Genomic DNA, 27,708 nt, shown 5'->3' with positions numbered 1-27,708 from the left:
GCAACTGAGAACTCACCGTTGGATTGTCTTGGTGGTAGATTAGAAGAGGTAACATAGAGTGATTAGGAAAGTGGGTTAGATTACAAAGATTATGTCTTTATTTCTTTCTACAATTTCTCCATATCTTTCTATGTTTGAGTGTTCTATGTAAAATCAAGATTAGTAAATGTCTGCATCAATTGCATGGTGTGCAGAACAACTTTGGACGGAGGGACACTGAAAGTTAGGGGTGCAATTTGCGTCGATTCGGGTCAGCTTTTTCCAAAAAGAAAAAAAAGAGAATTTTTTTTTTGAAATCAACCTGAAAGCCTAGTGGATTTTATAGTAAAAGCACAACCAAAATTACCCAAAATTGATCAAAGTTGCACTCTACTAAAATTGGATATGCTTCAAAGAAACAAAAGACATTATATATTTTTAATATTGACAGTTAAATATAGGAAATAGTCGGGGTTTATCAAAATGCTAATAACAAGTATTATTGTTAAGAGGAATTTTAGCTTTTCGGACTTAGCGAGGGAATTCTTGGCCGATGCCCAAACATTTTTTGAATTGAATGGAAGTTTTCTGAATTAAATCCACAATTTTCAAATTAAACACGAATTTGATGAATTATTTGTCAATTTTATAGATACTAATACCATGAAGCAAACATATGCACTTAACCCTCCTTCCATGATTTGCATTGTCTTATTTAGAAAAATATGTATATATATATATATATACACACACACATACACCCCCTCTAGTTTCTGACATGGTTTTAAATTTCGACCGAAATCCAAAATTTCGGATTTCGGTGGGGACTGAAACCGAAATTCCGAATTTCACCAATAACCAACCGAAATTTGGTTTTACTGCCATTTTTTTTAATAAAAAAAATTTGCTACAAAATTTTCGGCTAAAATTTCGGAATTTCGGTCCGAAATTCCGAAATTTCAAACCCAAATTTCGACGCTTAATATCAAATTTCGGTTTTTTGTGGGGTCTGAAACGGTTACCGAAACTGAAATTTTAAACCATAGTTTCTGACACATCCACTTCTACCCCTATAGTTTAAAACGTGACAACTACACCCCCTTTAGTTTCAATTTGTATAAGGTAGGCCCCCTTAGTTGACGGTTCGTCCACAAATTGAAGGGTTAGGATGATCCAATGGAGTTGATTTTTTGGGCACACCCTATCTATGTCAGGGCCCATCAAATGAACACTTTGGATCATCCAAACAATGTGGGCCCATACCCGAATACAAGCACTACCAAAAACACAGTGGGCCCACATTGTTTGGATGATCCAAAGCGTTCATTTGATGGGCCCTGATATAGATAGGGTGTGCCTAAAAAATCAGCTCCATCGGATCATCCTAACCCTTCAATCTGTGGACGAACCATCAACTGAGGGGGTCTACCTTACACAAATTGAAACCACAGGGGTGTAGTTGTCACGTTTTAAACTATAGGGGTAGAAGTGGATGTGTAAGAAACTAGAGGGGGTGTAAATGTAATTTTCCATATATATATAGAAAACTGTTTCTACACACAAGTGTAGATAAGTTATGTACACACTAGCTTAAAATACAGTGGAGGGCATATTGTTTGGGTGATCCAAAGCATTCATTTGATAGACCCTCACATAGATAGGGTGTCCACAAAAAATCAGCTCCATAGGATCATCCCAACCCTACGATTTGTGGAGGTAAAATGGAGCTGATTTTAAGCTATCTATGTGATTTATGGAGGTAAAATTAGCTCCATTTTACCTCCACAAATCGTAGGATTGGGATGATCCTATGGAGCTGATTTTTTGTGGACACCCTATCTATGTGAGGGCCAATCAAATTAATGCTTTGGATCACCCAAACAATATGCCCTCCACTGTATTTTAAGCTTGTGTGTGTGTATATATATCTGTGTGTGGAAAGTAGAAGGAAAATCACCCCCTTTTCGAGAATTTCTTTAACTCTTCCTAAACATTTCTCAAAATTTCTGAACATCTGCCTTGTCAATTTATTCCCCAATCCGAAGTTTTTTTTTTTGGAATGGTGAGAATTTTATTAAAGAAGAAAAACTTCCTAATCCAAAATTGGTAACTATGCGTAGTACTCAAAAGCTAAACTGGATTTGAAGCTCAACAAAATCTAGATTATTTTCTTTGCATTGTCAAGTCACAATGGCTACTGATATTGGCACAACCATGTTTTGATAATTGAACAAATTCGATTTTGAATCAATAGGAAGAGGAGTCAGTTTGTCCTGCGGGTGGGTTAAGTGGTATTCCAAAGTTATGGTAGAATTGAACATCGAAGACCTGTTGGACCATCTGGCAGTTTGTTTTAATCCTGGTAGAAGCAATGAGTTATTGAAATTTCATTAATATGGTTGCCTATTTTGGTGTTATGATCTTGTTCGGAGTAAGGTTGCCCCTCTTCCTTTGAGAAGTTGGGGTTAACCATAGGTGTAGTACAGTCTCAACTATGGTCAAGATCTTATCCGTAGTTAGATAAGAAAAAATGCTAAAGATTGTCCATGGTAAGCTAAAGTCACCTGACAAGGTGAGAGCCTTCTCTGGGTCTTCTAGGTTGATCCAGTATAAGACAGTAAGGGACCGTTTGGATACGCGGATTTTAGAATCTTGGATTTCTTCAAAATTGGAAGGAGACCAGCCGTCGTTTTCTGATTTCTCACCCTTCTTTCCATCAGCAAGAGAGTAGGAGACCGTCCCATGTTTTCAGGTTTTAGCAATCTCAGGATGGGGGAGAGATTTCTAAAACCTGGATTTCTTACTTAAAAGCCAAGATTCTAAAGAGAAGCGAAATTGCTGATCTCCTTCTCTTGTCTCCCATGTACAATTTTGAAGAAATCCAAGATTCTAAAATCCACGCATCCCAACGGCCCCTAACTGTACTTGAAAAAAATGTAGTTAACAAAGACCGACTCAAAAAATGGATGGTGGCGATTTTGATAGGTGCACACTCGGTGTAGTGACGATCCAGTGCCACCGGGGAGGAGGACCTCAAGCACTAATCAAGCACAAACACTAAGAAAGAGTAATTTTTTTAGCTATTGTTTTGTTATGTAGATCTCATTACCCATAATAAACGGGTAGGGAAAGAGAGATTTTATATGGTGGCCGACCGTGTGGATGTAAAGATCGGAGAGAGAAAACCATCTCTCCCTTGATTTTTAATCCAAGAGAGCCTCCTTTTTTTTACTTTTCCTTGGTTCAGAAATCAAGGCAACAGGTTTTGTCTCTATCCGACCTTTACATCCACACGGTCGGTCACCATATAATTTCTCAAGGAAAGAAACAAGCAACAACTTGAAACTCCGCTACTAGAGATTGTTTCATATAACCAACCTAATTAGTGTAACTGAACCTGCTACTTGAACTAGTATTTCAGACCAAATCCTGAAGAAAGCTAAATAGATTTGTTTGATGAGCCAGCGCAGTATTAGATAGTTGGTAAAGTAAAGGCTGACCAAGCCAGGAAATGCATGGTTTTGCTCTTTTTTTTTTTCGTTTTTTTTTTTATGATTAAGCTGGGGTTGGACAAGACCCCCACTAGATATATTAAAAGAAAAGGAGAAATACAGAGAGCGGGCCACAAAAGACCTAACTGTGTGATTCTCCAATCTCTTTTGGATAAGTAATCTGCTACCATATTTCCTTCCCTCCAAATCTGTGTGATTCTCCAATCTATGTCTTTCAAATCCTTCCAAGTATTCCGGATCAATGGCAACTTCCTCCAAGGAGGGGGGGAAACTGAATTGAGACAGTTGACAGCAAAAGTAGAGTCTGCTTTTGGAGTTCGGGTGACAAAAAATATGGGCCTTTCAAAGCTGTGGATAGAAGCAGACCTACTCTCAAGGGAGGAAGCTGAGAGAGGTGGGAATAAGGGAATATAAAATAAAAGACAAGGTGAGTTTGTGCTAACATCAAAACATGGCAGTGCCAATATCAGTAGCCTTTCTATACATATTTATATTACAGTTTGCCGCGTGAAGATATTTTTTAGGATCATCTTGCACATGGTCTTGGATCATATTCAAACGAACATGGCATGCCCAGGTCTTTAGAGACCCAACCTTAGTTTTTGTTTAAATTAGATAGAGGAAGTAGACCAAGTACATGCAAATTTTTTTTTTTTTTAAATAGGGGTAGTTGACATGGAACAATTAATACAGTTATGTTTGACAACCCTCAATTTATTTTCCTTGGAAAACAAATTTTCTAAGGCGTGCTAACACATTTCATAGGTAAAATTACTTCGCATGTGGAACTTTCTACGGTTTATGGCCGGAGATTTTTACCCCGAAATTATATTTACCTAAAATCACCGTAAACTTCTGTCCAATATGTGAATTTTGAAAATGGGCTTAGTATGTGTGAAACAACCAATTACTCCAAAAGCGTAAACTTGTGGCCCTCTTGTTTTTTTGTTAGCCATACATGTGGCACAAGTACACTACAAGAAACATTGGTATTAGTGACCCACTAAAGTAGGTAGCTAATACTAACAATACTGTCGCTAATAGTAATAGTGACCATTTTTAGGGGTCGTTGTGTGGCCCCACTTTTGTGTTAGCCGTATATGCGGATTTTTTTTAATACCAAGGAGTCGTTGGTTTTTGAAGACTTGTCGTGAGACAATAGCTATGATGCCATGTGAAACAACCAATTAGTCATAATTTATTAAAATATGGTCTACAAGCTCTCTAAATTAGACTGGTATTTGTTTTGATTCATGGTAATCTTTATTATGGAGTGTCTAGGCAGTTTTTCAGAAGCAATTACTTGCATGTGAAACAACCAATTACTCCCTTAAGCTGTTAGAGTAGGTCTTATTCAATCATTTATACCCTGCGCGCCCCACCCCGCGCGCCCCTCTCATGTGGTTGTTGGGTTTTGAACCCGGGACCTGCAGTGAGGCAATAGTTATGATTTCATACGAAACAATTCAAAAGCTTAAGCTGTTAGTGTTGGTGTTATTTAACCGATTACACTTCAATAGTTTGCAAAATTTAGGCATAATTTTAGTTTGGTATTCCTTTCCATGTACTTTACTACTCAAAGATTCATATTTGAGTGCAGGTAATGTGTAATGAATTGAGGTGTAGCACGTTCTCACCCCTGCGGCTTGCTCCTATCTATTCCACTAAAAACAAAGAATTAAGAAATAATCATAATAAAAGAAGAACCCCATTGTAAAGTTCCAAGTTCACATGAATATGGAATGAAAATCTTATTCTTCATGACATCGAAAACATTTTATTTGTTTTCATATGATCCAAAAATTGGAGCACCTACTCCTGATTAATTTTCAATACAAACTTCTGCCATTTGCTAATTGAATCTAGTCCTTGATGAATTTTCTATAATGATTTGCCTAAATTTTAGTGTGTCAACGCCTCACGTGAAATCACTACACGCCCCTCATTACCTGCTTTTTATGATTTTATTTGATTAAACCTACCTTTCTTCGATGGAGTGAAGTCAACAAAATTAGCGAGTCTTATATAAAAGGTTTTCCCTTCATTGGAACTCTCAATCGGTTTATAAAAAAATGATGTGGAAAGAATTCCCACTCTCACTCCCTCTTTGCTTCGGATTATGAGAACCAACTGTGAATCCAAAACTGATTATAAGTATTGTAATAATCAGTTTTGGACTCATAATGATCAGTTCTAAAAATCCCAAACAAACAGGGCCTTAATTTTAAGTCCAATAATCAGTAGTGGACCCACAAGCTGTTCTAAAAAAATCCAAAACAAATAGGGCCTTAATTTTGAGTCCAATAATAATCAGCTTTGGACCTAAAATTGGTTCACAAAATCCAAAACAAGGCCTTAATTTTGAGTCCAATAATCAGTTTTGGACGTGCAATCGGATCTCAAAATCCATAACAAAGAGGGCCAAAGCAGCGGAAATCCAATCCTTAGAATTTGGTTCCGTGATTTTCTTCATTTATACGGAAGGATTTTCCTTGTAAATCAGTGTCTTCTCTGTGATCTTTATTTTCATTTTTCTTCAATGAATTGTTGATAGTATGAAACATTTATTATTTGCAAATTTTGTTTTAGAAATGATACACACACTTTTATACAGTATGAATTTTCTACTATTTGCAAATTCTTTTTCAGAAATGATATCTGCACTCCCTTGTTTCCATAACAGCGCTCTTTACACTTTAATTGGTTGTTGAAGCTTTTCGAGAATTATAACAAGCTTTCTAAAGCTTATTAGAAAAGTGTAAAATGAAGATAACAGTGCCACTATTAAAAAAAGGGAGTGTGGATATCAAATCCCTTACTTTTTGTTCATGGTCAACCTCCAATAATATAGAAGGGAGACAAACATCCAAACAAACTAGTTGTCACGTAACCTATGTTTAGATTTCTTAATAAAGTTATTCATCAGTAAGAAGCTTTATCTTTAATAAGCTTTGACAGTTTGGCCCTTTTCAAAGTTATTTCGTTTTCTAGCCATGTTCCTTCTGCTGATATGCGAAGTGGGGTTGTCGGTTTCTTGCTCCACTCACGACTCCTTTTCTATTAAGGCTATGTTTGGATTGCAAATACCTATTAAGAGTGCCAAAAATAAAACAACCACATATCATATAGAATAAAATGATCAATAAACAAGGGGAGAGAACAAAATAAAATAATATGAAGTCAACAACACGACGGGCAGTAGAGACAATAATAATAATCTAAAGAAACATCAATCCAAGATAATAGAAAATATTAAGAAAAGAAACATGCACAGAAGATTCAATTCTATAATAGAAAACTTGAGGTTGGGCCGAGTCGGGTCGGGCCGACCCGAGTATCAACCCTGAACCCTACCCGACCCAACCCTAAGTCAGGGCCTAAAAAGTGAACCCTGACCCGCCCTCAAGGTTATAAAATATAGCCCAGACCTTGTTCGGGCTCAGGGTGGGTTAGGGCTCACACGGCCAAACTGGCACCCCTACTTAGAGAGTGAGAGGGCCATCATCATAAATAGAACGTTCGTAAAATAAATCGAATAGTGCTGGTTTAAGTCATTTTTTCATGCGTAGAAAAAAGTAACAAATTCTAAAAATATATTTCCTTTCCAAACTTTTGTAGAAAATTGCTGCAATCCAAACATGGAAACTAACCGAGTACCCATGTCTTAAAGAAAATGATCATAGTAATTTATCTCATGAAAAATGACTTAAGTACTCTTCTCATAATAGGAAATGACCCATAAAAAAATTCCCCTCGTGGAAAACGACAAATATGCCCATATCTTATTGAAAATGACCAAAGTACTATCTCGTGGAAAATGACAAAAGTATCCTCTTATAGAAAACAACTAAAGTACCTTCTTAAAGAAAATAACCAAAGTACCCCTCTCATAGAGAATGAGAAAAATACTCATATCTAATAGAAAATTACCAAAGTACCTCTCTGATGAAAAATAATCAAAATACCTATGAATCATAGAAATTGATTAAAATACCATTAGGGCATGGAAAATAACAAAATTGCTCATATCTTATAGAAAATGACAATCACATGAAAAATGACTACGGCCCTGTTCATTTTAGACTGTGACACCCAATTGTGAGCCCCAAGCCGATTATTGGACTCAAAATTAGAATAATCGGTTCAGGCCCACAATCAGCTGTAACATTCTAAAACGAACCAGGCCTAAAATATCCATACCACATAAAAATTAACAAGAATACCCATAGCTTGTGAAAAATTACAAGTGAGCCCATGTATCAAAGAAAATGACCAAATTACTTTTATCTCATGAAAAATGATCAAAGTAAACCTCTCATGTAAAATGACCAAATATTCCTATCTCATGGAAAATAACAAACGTACCCCATTCAGAAGGTCGATGGAAAAAAGAGACCACAGAAATGAACATGAAGATACAAGAACAATAAAAATCAAGGGGGTTCAAAGTCGAAGATTTCTAAAGATCGACGGTTTACACCATCACGAGCAAGAAGGTCCGCCTCTTCATTAGCCAATCTCCGAATGTGCTGGAATTGGGCGGAGTAGCCCTCCACACAATCCAAAATCTCATCTAACCTCCCATCCAATCACATGACAACATTGAGTGGTCATCTACAATGAGATTATCCAGATCTCTAATAGCCGTTAGTCTAATACCCTGAAGAATAGCTTCACTTCCGGTAGCTCTCACTTATGGCTCTTTAGAGTCTACTCCAATCGAAAACAACAATTTTGTAGACCGGTAAGGTAATTTATTCCCTCTAGAGTTTTGAAGCTGTAAGGTATCTAATAGCTATAGATAAATTTACATGCATAAGATACTATATATGTCTATTAAGAAAATGGACAGCCCATCCGCGAAATGCCTTATGCGATGGACACTAGCAAATTCCAACGTAAGAAAATTGCACCTCCGAGGTATTTAATTAGTTGAAGAAAACTTTACATTTATAAGATTTAAAATATCCTCCAAGGCCAACCAAGTTTTCCCTAGATATCACGAAAAAAGGGTACATTAGGTGCATTTCCTTTATCGGGCCAGTTTTCATGGTGAAGATTGAAGATCAATGTGGAACTTCCCCAACCAGGAAAATTCCGTCATCAACACAGCTGGGACAAAACTTTACATGTTGCTTGAGTTTAACAGCTTCCGACAAAGCTCTTCTTATTTCCCTTGAAAAATAATTTTTCCAAGGTTTCTTAAATCCTTTTTTAGGTAACAATTATTCCAGCTAAAACTTTTCAAGCAAAAAAGCTTAAATTTTTTTACCTGTAATGTTTTCACCTAAAAAAGGAGTTGACAAACCTAAGAAGAATTGTATTCTATAGAGAAAAATGGGAAATGATATTTCCCACGCCCACCCCTTAAACCGATAAAATCCCCCCTTTAACGGTTTACTGCTTCAGGATAAATTCACCCCTTTTAACGTATTTCTTTAGGCAGTGATAAATCGACTCCCAAATATCTTAAATCGACTCCCTATGTGTCTTTCCCTCTCCTCGGGGTTAGAGAGAGATAGACACATGGGGAGTCGATTTATCACTCCCCTCTTCTTTTCCTTTAAAACTTAACGAATAACGTTATCCCGGGGGCGAGGGGGGGGTATCATTCCCCAGAAAAATTCAAATTTTTTGTTGTTGTTGATATAGCTGCCAAACATTCCAGGAACCATTCCTTCAAACGAGATGTCACATGGCCCATGATGCGGGCACATGGCCCGGTGGGAGCAGCTCTTAGTTCACTTGGACATATTTGTATGGACTTTGAAAGCACCAGATATACATTATTCTATACCTAGTCGAAGCATCGCGGGGCCACCATTGTCTTTTGCCTCCCACACACTGCCTAACTAATCAAATTTTTGCTCCAAGAGAATGGTATCCCTAGCAACCTAAATTTATCATCCGGTGAGATACTAGCGCTGTTGAAGCAAATATCATAAAGAATTGGGTAGAGAGAAGTGCCATGAAGGATTCTTACCCGAACTGAAAATAATTCATTAGAGTACAAAATTAACTTACATAATTGGACACAAAACAGAGCAAATGTTGTTCACAGATTTTTCAGCAACCCTCTAGCAGTTCTGCCCGTGTCCATGAAGGAAAGGTGCCTTATTCGGCCAGTGTACAGGCAAGGGTGGATGGATTGAACATAAAAGGAACCCAATTCAGCTGGGTGTTGTCTCATATAATGCCAGTAGTGGCGGATATGTTGAATAAGCACAGCAGAGATAACTCCCAAAATTCAGGTCTAAATCTTCTGTTTAAGGACATGACGCAACTGAATTTTCTGGCTTTCCATCCTTGCCTCCAAAAGCTTTGCCTTCAAACTATTCTTCTGTACGCTGCTGCGTGGCCATTCGATGCACCCTTTCATCCCTCGAGTTATGTGGGGATTCCCCGAATCGGGTGAGCTCCACTGCCTTAAACTCGGGGGGCTAAGCCCCCCTTCACCTGAAACTCTGCCTGGAGATGCAGTCCCATTAGAAATCCTCCCATTTGAAAGGCTTCCATTTATCACTTCAACTGAGATTGTCTTGCAGTTTTCCCCATTATTACTTGGGCATGACCTCCAAAGCCTGGATATGGATGATGACTTCTTCCTAGATTGTGTCACTGATGCAGGGTAAATTTCACTGATTTCTGAATTTTGTCTCTCCTTAATTTCATTTTCATCCCACTCAGTTCCACTCGCTGACATGTTACTCTCTTCATGAAACCCATTAACTGATGGGTCACTCCCATCGGGTGAGTTACTTGAGCCCTGCTCCTCACAGTGGCTCACAGTTTCCCAACCACTACCATCTTCTTCTATATCTTCATTCCCGTCTATGCTCCCATTCATATATATCTGCATATGATTTCCATTATGCCCATTGATCTCAGGACTTACAGTGTGGACTTTGGAGGCACGACTTGCCGGACTGTAGCCAACGCAAGACTCAATCTCTCTTTCATTAGCTTCACCTGAACGGAGTTCTTCAAACACGGAGAAGATGTCCTCTGAATTAGGAGGCTCATATGAGAACTCCTTGATGTCTTGAATCCTTACCGAGTTGGCAGCCTCTCTGAGCAACTCAGCCTCTCTCATTTCAACTGCCTCAGCAGTACTAGTCCTTGATCTTAGACAAGCCTCTAGATCCGCTATTAGTTTGCTCATCTGGGAATGTTTCTCTTCAAGTATGAGCTTTGCATCAATCAACTTCATTTGAACCCTCTCTTCGCGCCAAACCTCAGCCATCTGCAACATCTTCCTCTCTTCATCCACTTCATCGCGGATTTTCATCGATTCCCTCTTTAGTGCTTCGACTTCAGCTTTGTCCTCTCCGATTTCCTTTGCCAGCTCATCACAGACCTCCTCCATGAGCTCTCTACCTTTCCTCTCTTTCTCGTAGTCTTGAAATAACCGTTTCGCAGATAACTTGGCATCAGCGAGCTCAGTGACCAATTTAGAGTTCACGATTTCCAGCCGTTGACGATTTTTCCTCTCTCTGTTCAAGTCATCCTTGACATCATCGATTATTGCACGTACTTTCTCATGTTCTCTACTCCGCCATGATGCCTTTTCTTCTGCAAGCTTCCTTAAGAAGTGTTCGAGTTTCTTCTTCGAGGATTGACGCTCACTCTCAAGGTCGTGAATGCGGGTCCGAGCCTGCTCAAGTTCTGCCTGCAGAGCTGAAACAACTGAAACAGTAGTGATTTGTTGGTCTTCCAAAAGCTTCAACTGACCATAAAACTTGTACGCATTGTCTGGTGTTGTTGAAGATCCTGGATCCCATTTTGTTGCCCTCTCCATTGCAGAGTTAGGGAATTGAAGAGAAGGGTCAAGCTAAATAAAAGAAAAAAAGAAAGAATCTATGATCAGATGATGTAAAGGATAAAAGGACAGCAATGAGATGAAAGAATTGAGGAGTTTTTATTTTCATTTTGTTTTCCTTTGGTCAAGCATTTGCATAATTTAAGCAGCAGATAAATGATGAGAAATAAAGCATCTGAAGATAGAGGTATGTATATACAAAGCTTCAAGCTAAATAAAAGTAAAAAGAAACAATCTATGATCAGATAATGTAAAGGATAAAAAACATAGCAATGAGATGAGAGAGATGATGAGTTTTTATTTTTATTTTCTTTTTTCCGTTGGTCAAGCATTTGCATAAAAGCAGTAAATAGATGATGTGAAATAAAGCATCTGAAGATAAAGGTAAGTAATATACCTTATGCAAAGTACCATTCTTCAGATGAGGGACAGAAAGAGGTTTCTGTAACTGGTCCTTCATTAATGAATCATACTCGTTTCTATTTGGATTGGAGAGATATGGAACTCCTGCATGCCCAACAACAGGCTGCAACAAAGTACAACAAATAATGAGCATGAATTCTGAAAGCCATTCACAAAAATTGGTAGGCCGCCCCAAACTCTCCTCATTTTTTCAAATTCTGCCATCTATTAGGGATCTGAAACAATGCAATTACTAGAACCATCCGGATTAAATAAATTCGTTTCCAACCTAAAGTGTTCAAAGACAATGTGGAAGAATCTGAACTGTAATAAACGGATCATACAGGCACGAACAGTAAATGCATTAAAAAACAGAGGCATTTCAAATTATCAGATTTTTCAATTTGTCACGATCTGCCAAAACATAATACAAAAAAGAACACGAAACACACAACAAAACTACCAGAATATCAAGCATTTACAACAATTTCTAAATATAAAACCTAGAAAACATAAGACATTCTTTGAAAATGCAAAGTCTTTACGCTTCCACTTTTTCCATAATAGCCTTAAGATGCCCAAAACTTAAATGCTAAGGCACTATTCGTTTTAGATTGTGACAACTGATTGTGAGCCCCAAACCATCCGGATGCATTGCATAAAATTGTTTCCGACCTAGAGTGTTCACAGACAATGTGGAGGAATCTGAATTCTTAAGTGTAAAAAATGGAGATCGTACGGGCAAGAACAGAAAAATACATGTAACAACAGCGACATTTGAAATTGTCTGATTATTCAATTTGCCAGGATCTACCAAAACGCAATCCCAAAAAAAGAAGACAAAATACACAATAAAACTACTGGAAGATCAAGTATTTACAACAATTTCTAAATACAAAACCTACAAAAGATCAAGCATTCTTTGAAAACGTAATGTCTTTACGATTCCAATTTTTCCTTAATAGCCCCAAGATGCCCTGATCTTAAACGCTAGGGCCTGTTTGTTTAAGATTCTTAATACCAATTATGACTCCAATAATCAGCTCTAAGAATTTTAAACGAAGAGGGCCCTAAATACATATAGCAATTGCAGCCAATCCCATGGAAAAACAAAAGCCTAAAACCAAACAACTACGCCTAATTCTTCCATGTAAGACCTAATAACATTTATATTACAGAAGAGAAATGATCAAAATGTTAGTCCTTTTGCTTAAATTCAGCTTGCATTTGTTCAAATTTCTCAACTTAAACCATAACACACAGATCTCAAAGTATCTCCGAACACTCAAACATCACAACAACTAAACTCCTAAAGATCGAGCATTAGATGCACAAACACAAAACTAAAAAAGCACAGATCTTGTAAAAAAACAAAAACTTTTCAGAAAATAACGCACCTCAAACCCTAGCCGATCAGAGGACTTCTTAGACAAGTATGTCCCTTCAACCCTAGAAACTTCCTGAACCTGAAAATGCCAAAGACCAGAACCAAGCTTCCGCGCCGAAACAGAAACCTCTCCGGAATCCCTCTCTTTCCGGCAAACTTTCCGTCCGGACTCCTTAACCTTACCTCCGTCAACGGAAAAATCTCCGGCATCGAACTTCCACTTCAAGAGAGGAGTGGCAGGCCCGCTCCTCTTCCCAGACGAAACACCGTCTCTTTTTAACCGGATTCCTGGACCAGAAAAGCTAGGGTTTCTGATTTTCCGGCGATAGGGTTTCCGGTCATGTCTCCTATGCTGAAGATCTGAGTCGGGAGACGGAGTTAGGGTTTTGGAAGAAAGCATAGTTGGGAAATGACTTTTTTCTGATTTCTTCATGTTCTCCGCTAGGGATTTAGTGCCATTGGAGCTGAGAAAGAGAGAGATTAGGTCGAAAGAGAGAAAGAAATCACTATTGATCAGAGAAGATGATGCGAGCAGAGGAGGGTTTTGGAGTTGCAGGGATTTTGTTGAAAGTGACCTTAGCGTATATATCGCGTATCCTCTAAATGGATACGATAATAAGAAGACCGTAGATCTGAGCTTGGATTTTATGGAAGGTAAATAAATTATAAAATAAAATAAGGGTGATGATTTCCCCCTCCCCCCCTTGTAGGATTATGCGCCCCACAGTTAACGGAATTGTGGCCAGACTTTAACGTTTTTTGACGTCAAATCACGTCACAACGAGGCGCATTAACCTACAGGGAGGGTGAAAAAAAATTCTCCGTACAAATAATTAATACGTGTTTTTGCAAAAGAAGTACTCTACTTTGCTGTATTTGCAAAAACAGTCTGCTAGTTTGACAATTTACAAGTAGCGCCCTCACATTTGATTGAATTTTGCAAATCCGGTGAGACCGATGGTAGATTCTTTCACTCATAAAAATATAATGATGTGCGTACAAATGGAAAAGATAAGAATCAGCACATATAAAGTCAAAAACATGCCCGTGGCGCTCGTTATTGAGTTGGTGTCTCATTCATTTAATTCATCTGAGGTGGCTGCTCTCTCGTGCAGAAGCTAGTTCGCAAAATGCCTTCTGTAATGGTCCTTAGCAAATCCCTACGCTTTTAAGCCCTCTTTATTTCTATCTCGTAAAAATTTTAGTCAAACAAGCAGCATTTTTCCGCTCGAATGATTTTGGGCATAGCACCCGGGCATTTAGCCATTTAGCTGTGGTACCCAAAATACACTAATCAAATGATCTTATCTATTGGACTGATGGCTTTCTAATAGCAATTAAGCTCAAAGTGATTGACAATTACCTGCATTCAATGGAAAAATGTTTGATCAATTGGCTGGAAAATATGCGACATGTTTTTGTTAACCATGTTCACGCTGCTTGTGAGATGAAATGTAGAAATAGCTAAGATAGGGTCTAGCGCAGTAATTCACAGCCATTGATTTCTTTACAAAATGTACAAAATAATCCTAATTTAGGGTTTAATTTTCATTTCATCAACTACATACCAATCTCTGATACTTGGATGGGACACCAACTAGTACCAATCTCTTATATTGGGATGAGGCCAATGCCGGTTAGTATGGGTGTTGATGGACCTGACAACTTGATGGATCCAAACATTGCATTCCATAGTCGATATAGGCGTTTTCAGGTCATATTAGGATTGCAGAGTCCAATGGTTTGGATATCAGAATGACTCATCAAGGAAGTAAAATGATTGACCCTAACATTCTAGATCAGGTTATAGTGGAGGGTGCTCCCGTAATGCTATTAAATGGTTGGGGAAGTCTCTCGCATCCGTGGCCGTCTGCACATTGAATAGGTGAGATCTTGATCCTCCATTTCTTTTCATCATGTGAGAAGATCGCCTAATAGTGATGTCGATAGGCTAGCTAGGAAGGGAGCCTTAAGGGCAACCCTAGGAAATTTTGTTTTCCTTCCACCCTAACAGGTCTTTCTGTTGTAAGCATTTTCTTCTCCTTTTCTTTGCTGTTGTCTTGGCTCAATCTTCGCGATCGCCGGGAGCTCCCCCTGTTCATTTTCATATCAGTTTAATTATTTATCATTAAAAAGAAAGGATCCAAACATTAATCGACAGGCTTTGGGCACATCAGTTTGGATTGAGCTGTGTCAACTGGATCCATATCCTAAGGTCCGGGAAAGAGTGTCCTAGATCCAAATGGAAAGAATGAGCCAATATGCAAAAACACTTTTCATTTCTGTTTTGTTTACCTATCTATTTTCTTAATAGGGGTTGAGCCTCTAGCTCGTTGGTAAAGACAATCAACCATGAGGTTGGAGGTTCAATCCTAACTTGCCTACCAAAAGAAAGTATTTTCATAACATTCGAAGGGAAATGATAAATGCGCCCCTTTTCATCACATGGGACACCCAACTTTAGTGTACATGACAATCAAATCTGTTGCGGTCAAAATTTGGTTATGGCTGAGCTGGAGGTGAAGAGCGGATGGACGACTTCAATCTGTCCTCGCTGCTTTGTCCTACACACACACACACACACACACACACACACACACGAAAGAGAATGGTTAAAGACCAACGCGGAGGGGATCCTCCGCGAAGACCATTCGATACTTAAGTCAGTGACCACAACGGATAAAGAAAACCCAAATGGAATAGTTTTTGGGAATCGTGTCCCTTACTTTTTGGGTTTTACCCCTATTTATAGTGGTTAAGTGCGCTAGGGCTAATTTGTAATTTCCCTTATGGTATGATTACCATACTGCCCTTGAGCGGGTGGCATTGAGCCGTAAATACCGCTTCTTATAGGGGTCATTTGTTGAGTACGGGGAATTACGTTTTTGCCCTTTTGGCATCTGAGGGCTCTTTTACACGTGTAGCTCTCTGATTGGGTGGTTATTTTCATCCCCATCAAAATCCGTTGAATCCTACTGACGAGAAGTACATCATCCCTTATCAAAGCTGCTGGGTGTCCAATTAAAAGGGGCACATTTATCATTTCCCCATCCAAAAGTCCTACTCAAAATGACTAACATTATTCTATATTTTACCTTTTGTTTTGATACCGATCTCCCCTTCCAGTTTCTTCCTTCTTCCCTCCCTTAACCGTAGACCCTATTTCCATACAAACTGAGTAGGAGATAGGACACTATGACGGATGGTCCGCAGGAGGGGGCTCTACAATTCATTGGCCAAACTCCCCTCTAGGACCCTGCCTTACCGGGGAGTATAACTTGACTTGGTGTTTTCAATCGTTTGAAAATTTATCATTAAAACTTGGGGTACTTTTTTCCAAGGTTTTAAATTTCGGATTTCGGTCAACCATGACCATGAAATCGAAATTGTATATACCCGAAACATTACATTATTTCGTTCGAAATTTCATTTTCTCCGAAATTTCGGCCAAAATTAAGGAATTCCACCCAAAAATCTAGCCTTTTTAATTATTTAATACTTATCCGAAATTTCAGCCGAAATTACTGAAATTTTGGTAATATTGGCCGAAATTTTCTATTGAATAAAATATTATTTTAACTAGTTTCGTGGATTTCACCAGAAAATTTCAGTTTTGCTGAGGATCGAAACGCTTTACGGAACCGAAATTTAAAACCTTGCTTTTGTCATCTCAGAAATGGTTGATTAATAAAGGAAAATTTTCTCGAAAAGTTCACATTATTTCTGAAATGACTGTAGATTGGCAGAAAAATTTGAGTTGACTTTATAGTGGCTCCATACAGGAAAAAAGACAAAAATGCCCTCTTCTTCTTTTTTGATGTTTTTGTCTTTGCATCTCCACCACCACCACTGCAACTCAGAAGATGAGGAAGAGGAAGAGGAAGAGGAAGAAAAGAATGAAAAAAAGAATGACACCGAAAAATGGAAGCGCTGGAAACATGGAATAGAAGAGGAAGAAGAAGAAGATAAAAGGTTTGGGGAAGAAGAAGATAAAAGGTTCGGGGTGCAACTCGGGTAGGGTTAAGGCCAACCCTGGCCCAACCGGAGATAGTAGTCCCTCATCCCTAATTTGATCCAACCCAAGCATCGGGTCGACGATGGTCAACCCTCACCCAACCCACTTCTAAATCTCTCAACCCTTAACTGACCTGTCTTTTTATTCAAAATCAGGTCAGTTCAAAATGGGTTGTATTCGGGCTAGCTAGCCTAGGGCAAGGTTGGGGTCAAGTAGGAAAACTTCGCGTAGTCTCAGGAGAAGTTCGGGTTGTGTCGAGAAAAGTTAGTAACTCTTCCCCAACTTTCCCTTCTTCTCTTTCCTCTTTTTTTTTTATCATTTTTTTCCAGTTTCTTCCATCTTTTCCAACACCGATTCTTTTTCCCCCTTCTTTTGCTTCCTCTTCCTTTCCATTTTCCGGCATCTTTCATTTCTTCCTTCGACGATTCTTCTTTTTCCTTCTTCCTCTTCTTTTTCTTCCTACTTGTCTTCTTCTCCCTCTTTCTCTTTATCTTTCCCTTCCGAGTTGCAACAATGGTCGTTGGCAGTGGCAGAGATAAAAAAAAAATAATAATAATAAGAGGAATGCTAGACTCACAGGAGCCCTTGCAAAATAACAAGGAAAGGGTGCCCTCATTGGTCAAAACCAATTTAGGATGCGCAGAAAATCATGGTCATAACTGCCATAAAGCAGTTTTGACCAATGAGGATGCCCTTTCCCTGATTTTTTGCAAGGGCTCCTGTGAGTCTAGCATTCCTCTAATAATAATAATAATAATAATAATAATAAGAGTAATGATAGATACAAGGGAGCCCTTGCATAAAGAACCACAAAAGAGCTCTTCATTAGATCCACGCCATTTTTAGTTACATTTTAAAATTAGTTGAAAAAGTAAAATCAGTTACATTTGATGAGGTGGATCCAATGAAGAGCCCTTTTGTGGCTCTTTATGCAAGGGCTCCCTTGTATCTATCATTGCTCAATAAGAGCAATGATAGATAATAATAATAATAATAAGAGAAGAAGAAGATGGCATTTTGGTCTTTTTCATCCTACGATACGACTCTATTAGTGCAAACATAATATTTTTGACCTAAAATAAATAAATTTTTCTCTCTTTTTTTGCACTTGAAAGGAGCATAAAGTTCTTTTATCCGTACTTTAAGTCGAAAGCAATAGAGCCTTCATAAAATTGGAATTAAGTTTTCTTGTTGCTTTGTGGTTGGAATTGTCTATAATTAATCCATCACTCTGGCCCACCATATGAATGGTCCAGATTATCCGAACATAGAACCCTATGTACGATTGGATCGTGACCTGCATGATCCATCTCAGTACTTCAATTATTCCAAAACATGATGGCCCCACGAGCCAAAAATCCATTCTAGTCAAGCAATCATAATCGTTTGATGGACCCACATGGCGAAAAATCCACATTGCAACTTTGCAAGGTTTTGAGGATTTTGTAGAGCGTGGTGGGCCCAGGGGTGAGATATTGTAAGTCTTGGAAGAGATACTGCCATATGGGTTAGGTGTGCGAGCAGAACAAAGCCAATGGTCCCTATTCTTAGGTTCCTGCTGCATGTGCTGGTTGCATACTCTCTCTCTCTCTCTCTCTCTCTCTCTCTCTCTCTCTCTCTCATGTATATTACTCAAATTGCAGTAATATCTTATCCCTAAATTGATCATGTACTCATAAAACTCATGTTGATCATTGTGATATACACCAATGGAACCAGCCCACTATTGGCAAGGTTTAATCCAAATGAACAAGAGAGTCAGCTCATTATGGCCTATTTTGTTCCCATCAGTTAATTGAGATGCCCACAACGTGTTGTCATTTAAAACATGGTCCAGACGAGGAAGGCCAACACCTTTGGTTATTTTTCTGCCTGGACATCTTGTTGGACTGGGGCATGCTCTTTTGGACGTCAGGCCCAAATTTGGTTTTGTGCCACTCTCTTTGGTGTTCAATCTCTCAGGGGTTGAGCCTAATGCCCAAACAAGGAAAACACTTCTAAAATGGGCTCCCGTTTAGAAGATAAAGACGATGGTGAAGTCACCGAAGATTTAGGCATCTTTAACTGATTTTTTTTTTTGCCTTTCTTGGGGATGTGCACTTCTTGTTCATAATCGCTGATTTGTTCATAATTTGATGATTATGAACAAATATCTGTATTCAAAATCAACGATTTCAGGCGGGGTCAGGTCCGGTCCAGTCATTGCCATTACAGTCAACAAGACTCGAGCAACAGTGATAGAAGATAAACACCAGCAGACTTACGCAAGCAGATGTATTCACTTAATTTACCGGAGACCGGTCATGGCTATGGACTGAACCCATTAATTTGAAACCCAAATCGATGCAAATACATTGTTCTTGTGGATTGACACAGTGTTATGACCTAAATACGATACTTAAATGTATAATTATATCCAAACAAGAGAGTGGAAAGTCCACATATTCTTCTAATGTGCTACATGACCACAACGAGTTTCCCCAAACATACAAATTCAACTTCCAACATTTTCGGTCTTGTGAATTTTATACTGGCACCATAAACAAAATTTAAATGTATGCTCACAGATAGGATAGGTTTTAAGGGTACTCCTCCAAAGTTTGACGAACAATATTTTCTTGAAATGGAAACCGTATTGTCCCTTTCCAGCCCCCCCACTATTTCATAATGGCATGCCCCATTTTTTTAATTATTTGAAATGATAAAATTTTATCAAATACTTTCACTAGACTGATGTACTCTTGGGGAGTTGTAACTATTCTTTGATCGGTTGCGATGCTTACAAGAATTTGTCCTACTTATAAATAGCTGAATTTGTCCTATACAGGGGTAAGGCTGCTTCTTTGTGACTTGGTGGTTATAGGTTTGAGTCACGGAAACAGCCTCTCTGCAAAGCAGGGGTAAAGCTGCGTAAATCTAGCTCTCTCCAGACCCCGCAATGGCAGGACCCTCGTGCACTGGGCCGCCTTTTCTTTTTTTGAATTCATCTTATGCAATCATTTCATATAAATAAGGTCGCACTTAGCCATTTCAAAAAAAAAAGAAAAAAAGTTGCACTTGTTTCCCGAGAAGAGGGGCAGTAAGATTGCTTTTTGTGAAATTGCCTAGACAAATCCTAATAAAGATGATCAGAGATCAAAACAAATAACAGTTTACTTTACAGAGCTTGCATACTATGGTTTAATAAATTGGGAAGTTATATAAAAACAAATGGATACAATATTCACAAAACCACATTGTCCAAGCTAACCACTATTTTCCGAGTCGCTTGTATGACCAGATTGTAACTAAAAACTAATCAGCTTTACCAAGCTGACCACTATCCTCCGAGTCGGCTGAAGAAGACCTGAATCGAATATTTCGTTTTCCAAAAATATGGAAGAAAAAAGAAAGAGAAAAGAAAGCAAAAGGAAGACTGCATTTCATCTTGTGTGGTTATATTAGAAAAAAAATAAGCTTTTCCATTTTTCTCATGTATTATGTAGGCCTTGGCCATTTTGTGTTGACCTTGTTTGCAGACTTGCAGTATTTGAATTCTTAAACAAAGAGACAAGAAGAGTGCATTTCATCCTATGTTTTTAGCATAGTTCAAAAGCTTGAGAATTTGATTCCGACTCTAAACTGGGTTCAGCTGAGTCAACTGGGACTAATACATGCAATTGGTATTGGTTAGACTCACTTTAAACTAAATTGGAGGTTCTGTGTTCAACCATTGTAGTGGGATTTCTCAGTGTTCTTGCCTGAAGAGTTGTTAGCAAGTAAACTGGTTTTATTAGCGAGTCGACTCAAGTAAGACGAGTTTCAGATTGATTCAGTGAGTTTAAGTACAATAGTCATTTTAACTTTTAAGTTTAATTTAGTTCACTTTGCTTTGCCTGTCATAATTGAACAAGAAATAATCCAAACTACATAATATTTCTTCAATTTAGGCTGTAGTCTGGTTGCATTTTAGGCATTTTTGTGTTCTCACAGTGTAATGCATGCCTAATATTTGAAATAAGTAGAATTTATATAGCCCAAAAATACAATGGGGCCGGGATTTTTTGGGTGATCAACCATTAATTTGTTGGGCCCTTGTGTAGATAGGGTTTGCCGAGAAAATCTTCTCCATCGGATGATCCTAAACCACTGATCCGTGGAGTTTTTAAATCACTACAAGTCGGAGGTTCAGGATCATCCTATGGAGAAGATTCTCTACGCACACCCTATTTACAGCCCAACAAATGAATGGTTTGGATCACCCAGATAATGTGAGCCCCACTATATTTTGGGTTGCAAGTGCATGCACGGCCGTCCACAATATAATTTCTCTAGAAATAAGATTATCATTCTTGGGATTGATTTTGATGGCTCTATCAAATCACTAATTTGATAATTGTTTTAAAAAAATACTTTTTAAATTAAAATAAGCAAAACTCGTGTTAAATCATTGTGCTATTGAACGTGTGCACTACATAATTGTAATATAAAGGGCAAAAACTTGTAGTCAGGCTACTAGGGGTGCAACTCGGGCGGGTTGGGTTCGGGTTGGCCTCAACCGGAATCCGACCCGATCTGAGTTGCAACCCGACGAGGTTCAACCCGACCCGACCTGAACAACCCTTTTTGCCAACCCGAACCCGACCCAACTGGAGTTCAACTCGACCCAACCCGACCTAACCCGAAATTTTAAGCTTAAAAACTAAAAAAATTATTAAAAATATCGGGTTGAACTAGGGTCGGGTTGCCCAAGCCCTCAACCCGGGTTGAGAAAACCCAACCCGAACCCGAACCAGACTTGAACTCAACCCAACCCGAGTTTTTCCCGGGTTGAACCCGGCGTGTTCGGGTTGAGCCCGCCTGATCTGATGCAAACGTTCACAAAACCACATGGTCCAAGCTGACCACTATTATCCGAGTCGCTTGTATGAGCAGATTGTAACTAAAACCTAATCAGCTTTACCAAGCTGACCATTATCCTCGGAGTCGGCTGAAGAAGACCTGACCCGAATATTTCGTTTACCAAAAAAATGCAAGAAAAAAGGAAGAGAAAACAAAGCAAAAGGAAGAGTGCATTTCATCTTGTGTGGTTATATTAGAAAAAAATAAGGTTTTCCTTTTTTCCTCATGTATTATGTAGGCCATGGCCATGTTGTGTTGACCTTTTCTGCCCACTTGCAGTATTGTTATTCTTAAACAAAGAGACAAGAAGAGTGCATTTCATCCTATGTTTTTAGCATAGTTCAAAAGCTTTAAAATTTGATTCCGAATCGAAACTGGGTTCAGCTGAATCAACTGGGACGAATATATGCAATTGGTATTGGTTAGACTCACTTTAAACTAAATTGGAGGTTCTGTGTTCAACCATTGTAGTGGGATTTCTCAGTGTTCATGCCTGAAGAGTTGTTAGCAAGTAAACTGGTTTTATTAGCGAGTCGACTCAACTAAGACGAGTATCAAACTGATTCAATGAGTTTAAGTACAGTAGTCATTTTAAATTTAATTTAATTCACTTTGATTTGCCTATCATAATTGAACAAGAAATAATCCAAACTATATAATATTTCGTCAATTGAGGCTGTAGTTTGCTTGCATTTTAGGCATTTTTGTGTTCACATAGTGTAATGCAATCGTCATATTAGAAATAGGTAGAATTTATATAGCCCAAAAATACAATGGGCCCTTGTGTAGATAGGGTTTGCCGAGAAAATCTTCTCCATCGGAAGATCCTAAACCACAGATCCGTGGGGTTTTCTATGATGTGATGTCCATTTTAAATCAATACAAATTGGAGGTCTAGGATCATCCTATGGAGAAGATTCTCTATCCACACCCTATTTAAGACCCAACAAATTAATGGTTTGGATCACCAAGATAATGTGGGCCTCACTATATTTTGGGACTGCAGGTGCATGCACGGCCGTCCACAGTATAATTTCTCTAGAAATAATATTATCATTCTTGGGATTGATTTTGATGGCTCTATCAAATCACTAATTTGATAATTGATTTTTGAAAAATACTTTTTAAATTAAAATAAGCAAAACTCGTGTTAAATAATTGTGCTATTGAACGTGTGCACAACATAATTGTAATATAAAGGGCAAAAACTTGTAGTCAGGCTGGGGTGCAATTCGGGCAGGTCAGGTTCGGGTTGGCCTCAACCTGAACCCGACCTGAGAAACCAAGTACTCAACCCGAACTCGACCCTACCCGAGTTGCAACCCGACGAGGTTCAACCCGACCCGAACCGAACAACCATTTTTGCCAACCCGAACCCGACCCAACTGGAGTTCAACCCGTCCCAACCAGAAATTTTAAGCTTGAAACTAAAAATTATTAAAAATTTCGGGTTGAACTCGGGTTGCCCAAGCCCTCAACTCGAACTCAACCCGGGTTGAGAAAACCCAACCCGAACCTGAACCAACTTGAACTCAAGCCAACCCGAGTTTTTCCCGGGTTGAACCCGCTTTGTACGGGTTGAGCCCGCCTGATCTGATGCAAACGTATAACAAACTGTGAGGGTGAATATATGTAAAAACCGGTCAAAGGAGTCATGGGGGCGTTATCAGTACATATTGGGGTCAAAATTATAAACTCCCAATTAAAAAACCATAATGAGACCGTCAACAAAAACATGCCAATAAGTTTTTTCGCCCAGCATCACTTTCCTTAGGGCAACCCCTTGTCCTCTATATAAAGCAAAGGCCCCATCGATACTTGATCAAGCTCTTGTAAGAAAAACACAATACAGATAAACAGAACTTAAAAGAGGAGAAGAGATGGGAAATTGTATAAGGTACCAATCTTCGACGACTTGGGGCGGCGATAATTGGGAGTGTATGGAACGGGAGATTGAGTATAATCAGTTAAAAAAGAAGGAAAGTGTTGGTTCGACAGAGGTGAAGTTCAAGATCAGTAAGAAGCAGTTGGAGGAATTGTTAGAAAGAGCAGACATCAAGGGGATGTCACTTGGCCAGGTGCTTGTTCAGCTGATGAACATGAATGGTGAGCACCAAATAAGACTCAGGTCTTGGAGACCAGCTCTAGAGAGTATCCCAGAAGTGTATTGATTATTTATGTTTACCCTAAGTTTGAATCCTCTTCTTCACAATTCTTATGTGTATATATGAAGGGGGAAAATAATATTAGAAGGATTCTTTTATAGTTGGGTGTAACTAAATACGAAAGAGTGAATAAAATAATTTGTTATGATGCATTTATGCTTTTCTCAACTATCTGCATTGGTTTTGTTGACTTTTCATGTGAAAAAGTTTTTTTTGTAATTCAAACTTACAATTGGGTGTTTTTAGTCATTATATGTTTGTCTTTATTTGGGACTTGTTTTATGCTTTTGGGCTTCCCTCCAAAATGATTAAAGTTATGAGAAAACTTTAGTCCTAGATGGAAAGTGTGAGAGGGTGAGAGTGGCCATATATATACTTTCACTCTCTTAGTCTTGTGAATGAACAAGAGGTTATGGGGATCCTACGCCCACGGATCGCCCACTTGGGTCCGGCGGGCTTTTGGTCTTACCACAAACGCGCGCCGTCCGGCCAGGCCGAACGCGTGGGCCTAAGGCCTTTTCTTTTTCTATTATTTAATTTTCTCATTTTCTTTTGACAGTTCAAGAGTTTATTTATTTTGTTTTAACTCTTTTTATCATTTGAGATTCCTTAATCGTGGTTTAGTAACTGTTTGGTAACATCTCTCACGCACTAAAAGAATGCGACGCTTCAACCTAACGTGTCTATCAATTTTCTATTTATTTGGATTATTGGAAAACAGAAAGATACCTTTTGGAACGACTTTTTGTTTCCATTGTTCTTCTCCTTGATTTCATCTGTTTTCTGCAACTACTCCTTTTTCCCCAACCCTTTCTGATCAAGGCAATTTTGGCTCATATAAGCAAGTTTTAAGGCATCCGGACTGCGTGAGTGCACACCCCTGGAGCGAGAGTTGTTATATCCTGGAGGCATACGCCGAGATGCCCATCTGCACCTTTGATTCATCATAGTGGGGGCGAGATATGCCTTAAGGACAGCGAAGATCCTTCGTGCCTCAACTCGATAAGTGATCTAACGACTTTGTTTAATTCTTCCAGTTAATTCTTGCAGAAAATAGTTACTGTTGAAAAATGCTTTTGAAGTTACGAGATTAATTTCGTATAAGGTATTCTCGAATCTATAAATTACAGATTTGCACATCATATTTCTAACATGTTTCATATGCATTTGTGTTGCATCTATGTTGTGTTTTTTGAGAGATCTCTCTCGCTATAGGTGACTCCGGTTCCAGCAAGACAACCTGCCTCTCCATTATACCTCCAGGAATGCTGGAACCTTACCAGGTGGCCCTCCCCACTATATATCCAAAATCTAGTCTATTATTTTATTCTGCGAGTCGGCTGAAGAAGACATGACCCGGATATTTCGTTTACCAAAAAAATACATGAAAAAAGAAGAAAGAAAAGAAAAGAGATTTGCTTAGGAAAACAGACGGGGATCCGTTTTGGAAAAAAAAATGGGCATCAATCAATGGAGCCACGTCCACTAAAAAACAAATGAAGGGAGTTCAAATCCCTATAAAAGCAATAAAAACACCTCAAAAAAAGGTCAAATGAACGGTTATGTCTATCCAGTTTTTACTTTCCAAACGGAATCCCGTTTTCAAAGTGTTTTCATTGAAAAAAATAAGGTTTTCCATTTTTCTCATGTATTGTGTAGCCAGGGCGATGTTGAGTTGACCTTGTTTGCAGTATTTGAATTCTTAAACAAAGAGATAAGAAGGGTGCATTTCATACTGTGTTTTTAGCATAGTTCAAAAGCTTGAAATTTGATTCGGACTCGACACTGGGTTCAGTTGAGTCAACTCGGATGAATATATATGCAATTGGTATTGTTTAGGTTCATTTTAAACTAATTAAATTGAAGGTTTTGTATTCAACCATTGCTGTGGGATTTCTTACTGTTCATGCCGGAAGAGTTGTAAGTGAGTCAAATGGTTTTAGTAGCGAGTCGACTCAACTAGGACGAGTTTCAAGTTGATTCAACGAGTTTACTTACTATAGTCATTTTAAGTTTGAATTGACTTTGCTATCCCTATCATAAATGAACCGGAACTTATCTAAACTCTATAATATTTCTTCTATTGAGGCTGGACTCTGCTTGCCTTTTAGGCCTTTTGTGTTCATATAGTCTAATACATGCATAATGTTAGAAATAGAAATAAGACTGGGATTGATTTTGATGGCTCTATCAAATCACTAATTTGATAATTGATTTTTCAAAAGATTACTTTAATTAAAATAAGCAAAACTCGTGGTAAATCATTGTGCTATCGAACGTGTACATTATATTATAGTAATAAAAACTGGTAGTCAGAGGTGCAACGTAAAACATGTTGTGAGGATGAATATAGGTAAAAACTAGGACTGTTAATTGGGCCGAGCTTTGATGGGCCTGAGGTGCTCAAGTTCAGCCCATGTCTATACAACGGGCTACGAGGCGAGTTCGGGCCTGACTAAATTAGAAAATTTGCTTGCCCAAACTGAGTCCAAACTCCACAACAGGCTTCGGGCCGAGTTCGGGCTTCAACTTTTGACCTAGCTTTCATTTTAATTATGGGCGGGCTTTTAGCCGGCCCAACGCGCGGGCTTCGAGCTTGCCCAACATGATTGACAGTCCTAGTAAAAACCGGTCAAAAGAGTCATGGGGAATTGGGGATGGTACCAGTAAAAATTGGGGGTGGAAATACAATCACCCAGTTAAAAAAACATCATGAGACCGTCAACAAAACCATGCCAAGTAGTACGACATCTCACCATCCCACGTGGTATCTGATGGGTTTGAATGTTTCTCCTATCCACGTTTCCAATTAGTTTTAACGCCCACCCTCCCTTAAGTTAGGACAACCCCTTGTCCTCTATATAAAGCAAAGACCCCATCGATACATGATCAAGCTCTTGTAAGAAAAACACAATACAGAGAAACAAAACTTCAAGAAAGGAATAGAATAGATGGGGAATTGTATAAGGCACCAATCTTCGATGACTTGGGGCGGCGAGAATTGGGAGTATAAGGAAGGGGAGATTGAGGATAATCAGTTAAGAAAGAAGGAAAGAGTTGGTTCAACAGAGGTGAAGATCAAGATCACTAAGAAGCAATTGGAGGAATTGTTACAAAAAGCAGACATCAAGGGGATGTCACTTGGCCAGGTACTTGTTCAGCTGATGAACATGAACGGTGAGCACCAAATAAGACTCAGATCTTGGAGACCAGCTCTAGAGAGTATCCCAGAGGTGTATTGATTCTGATATTGATTATTTATTTTTACCCCAAGTATGAATCCTCTTCTTCCCATTCCTATGTGTATATATGAAGGGGGGAAATAATATTAGACAGATTCTTTATAGTTGGGTGTAACTAAATACGAAAGAGTGAATAAAATAATTTATTATGAGGCATTTATGCTTTTCTCAACTATCTGCATTGGTTTCATATGCATTTGTGTTGCATCTTTGCTATGTTATTTGAGAGAGAAAACGGGGTGACAAATTTATCAAAGCCAATCACTATAGTGTTGAGAAAGAGTTTCCATTCTCATGGAATCTAAG

At 38.6% G+C, this 27,708-nt stretch overlaps 1 protein-coding gene across 1 annotated transcript; it reads right to left on the bottom strand.

Moving 5' to 3' along the window:
• Positions 1–9,445: 9,445 nt before the first annotated feature.
• On the bottom strand, positions 9,446–13,707 carry LOC143884108 (actin cytoskeleton-regulatory complex pan-like protein). The gene is made up of 3 exons (XM_077387504.1): positions 13,110–13,707; positions 11,708–11,836; positions 9,446–11,322 (listed from the first exon to the last, which is right to left on the bottom strand). Exons 1-3 carry the CDS (start codon positions 13,530–13,532, stop codon positions 9,745–9,747), a joined length of 2,130 nt encoding a protein of 709 aa, XP_077243619.1. The 5' UTR covers positions 13,533–13,707; the 3' UTR covers positions 9,446–9,744.
• Positions 13,708–27,708: the final 14,001 nt, after the last annotated feature.

This window comes from Tasmannia lanceolata, unplaced genomic scaffold, assembly GCF_043159265.1.
Source record: "Tasmannia lanceolata isolate RefF3 unplaced genomic scaffold, GAP_Taslan_0.1 ptg000008l, whole genome shotgun sequence".
Classification (NCBI taxonomy): Eukaryota; Viridiplantae; Streptophyta; class Magnoliopsida; order Canellales; family Winteraceae; genus Tasmannia; species Tasmannia lanceolata.
Note: the sequence above shows the minus strand (reverse complement) of the source record. Positions and strands in the feature narration are given on the sequence as shown.

Bases quoted from the DNA above. Each gene is read 5' to 3' on its own strand.
- LOC143884108 (XM_077387504.1), bottom strand. From the start codon at position 13,532: ATGAAGAAATCAGAAAAAAGTCATTTCCCAACTATGCTTTCTTCCAAA. The intron at 11,837-13,109 runs GTGCGTTATTTT...ACTTTGTTGCAG, and splicing joins CTGATCGGCTAGGGTTTGAG to CCTGTTGTTGGGCATGCAGG. The intron at 11,323-11,707 runs GTATATTACTTA...TCTTTTATTTAG, and splicing joins AGAATGGTACTTTGCATAAG to CTTGACCCTTCTCTTCAATT.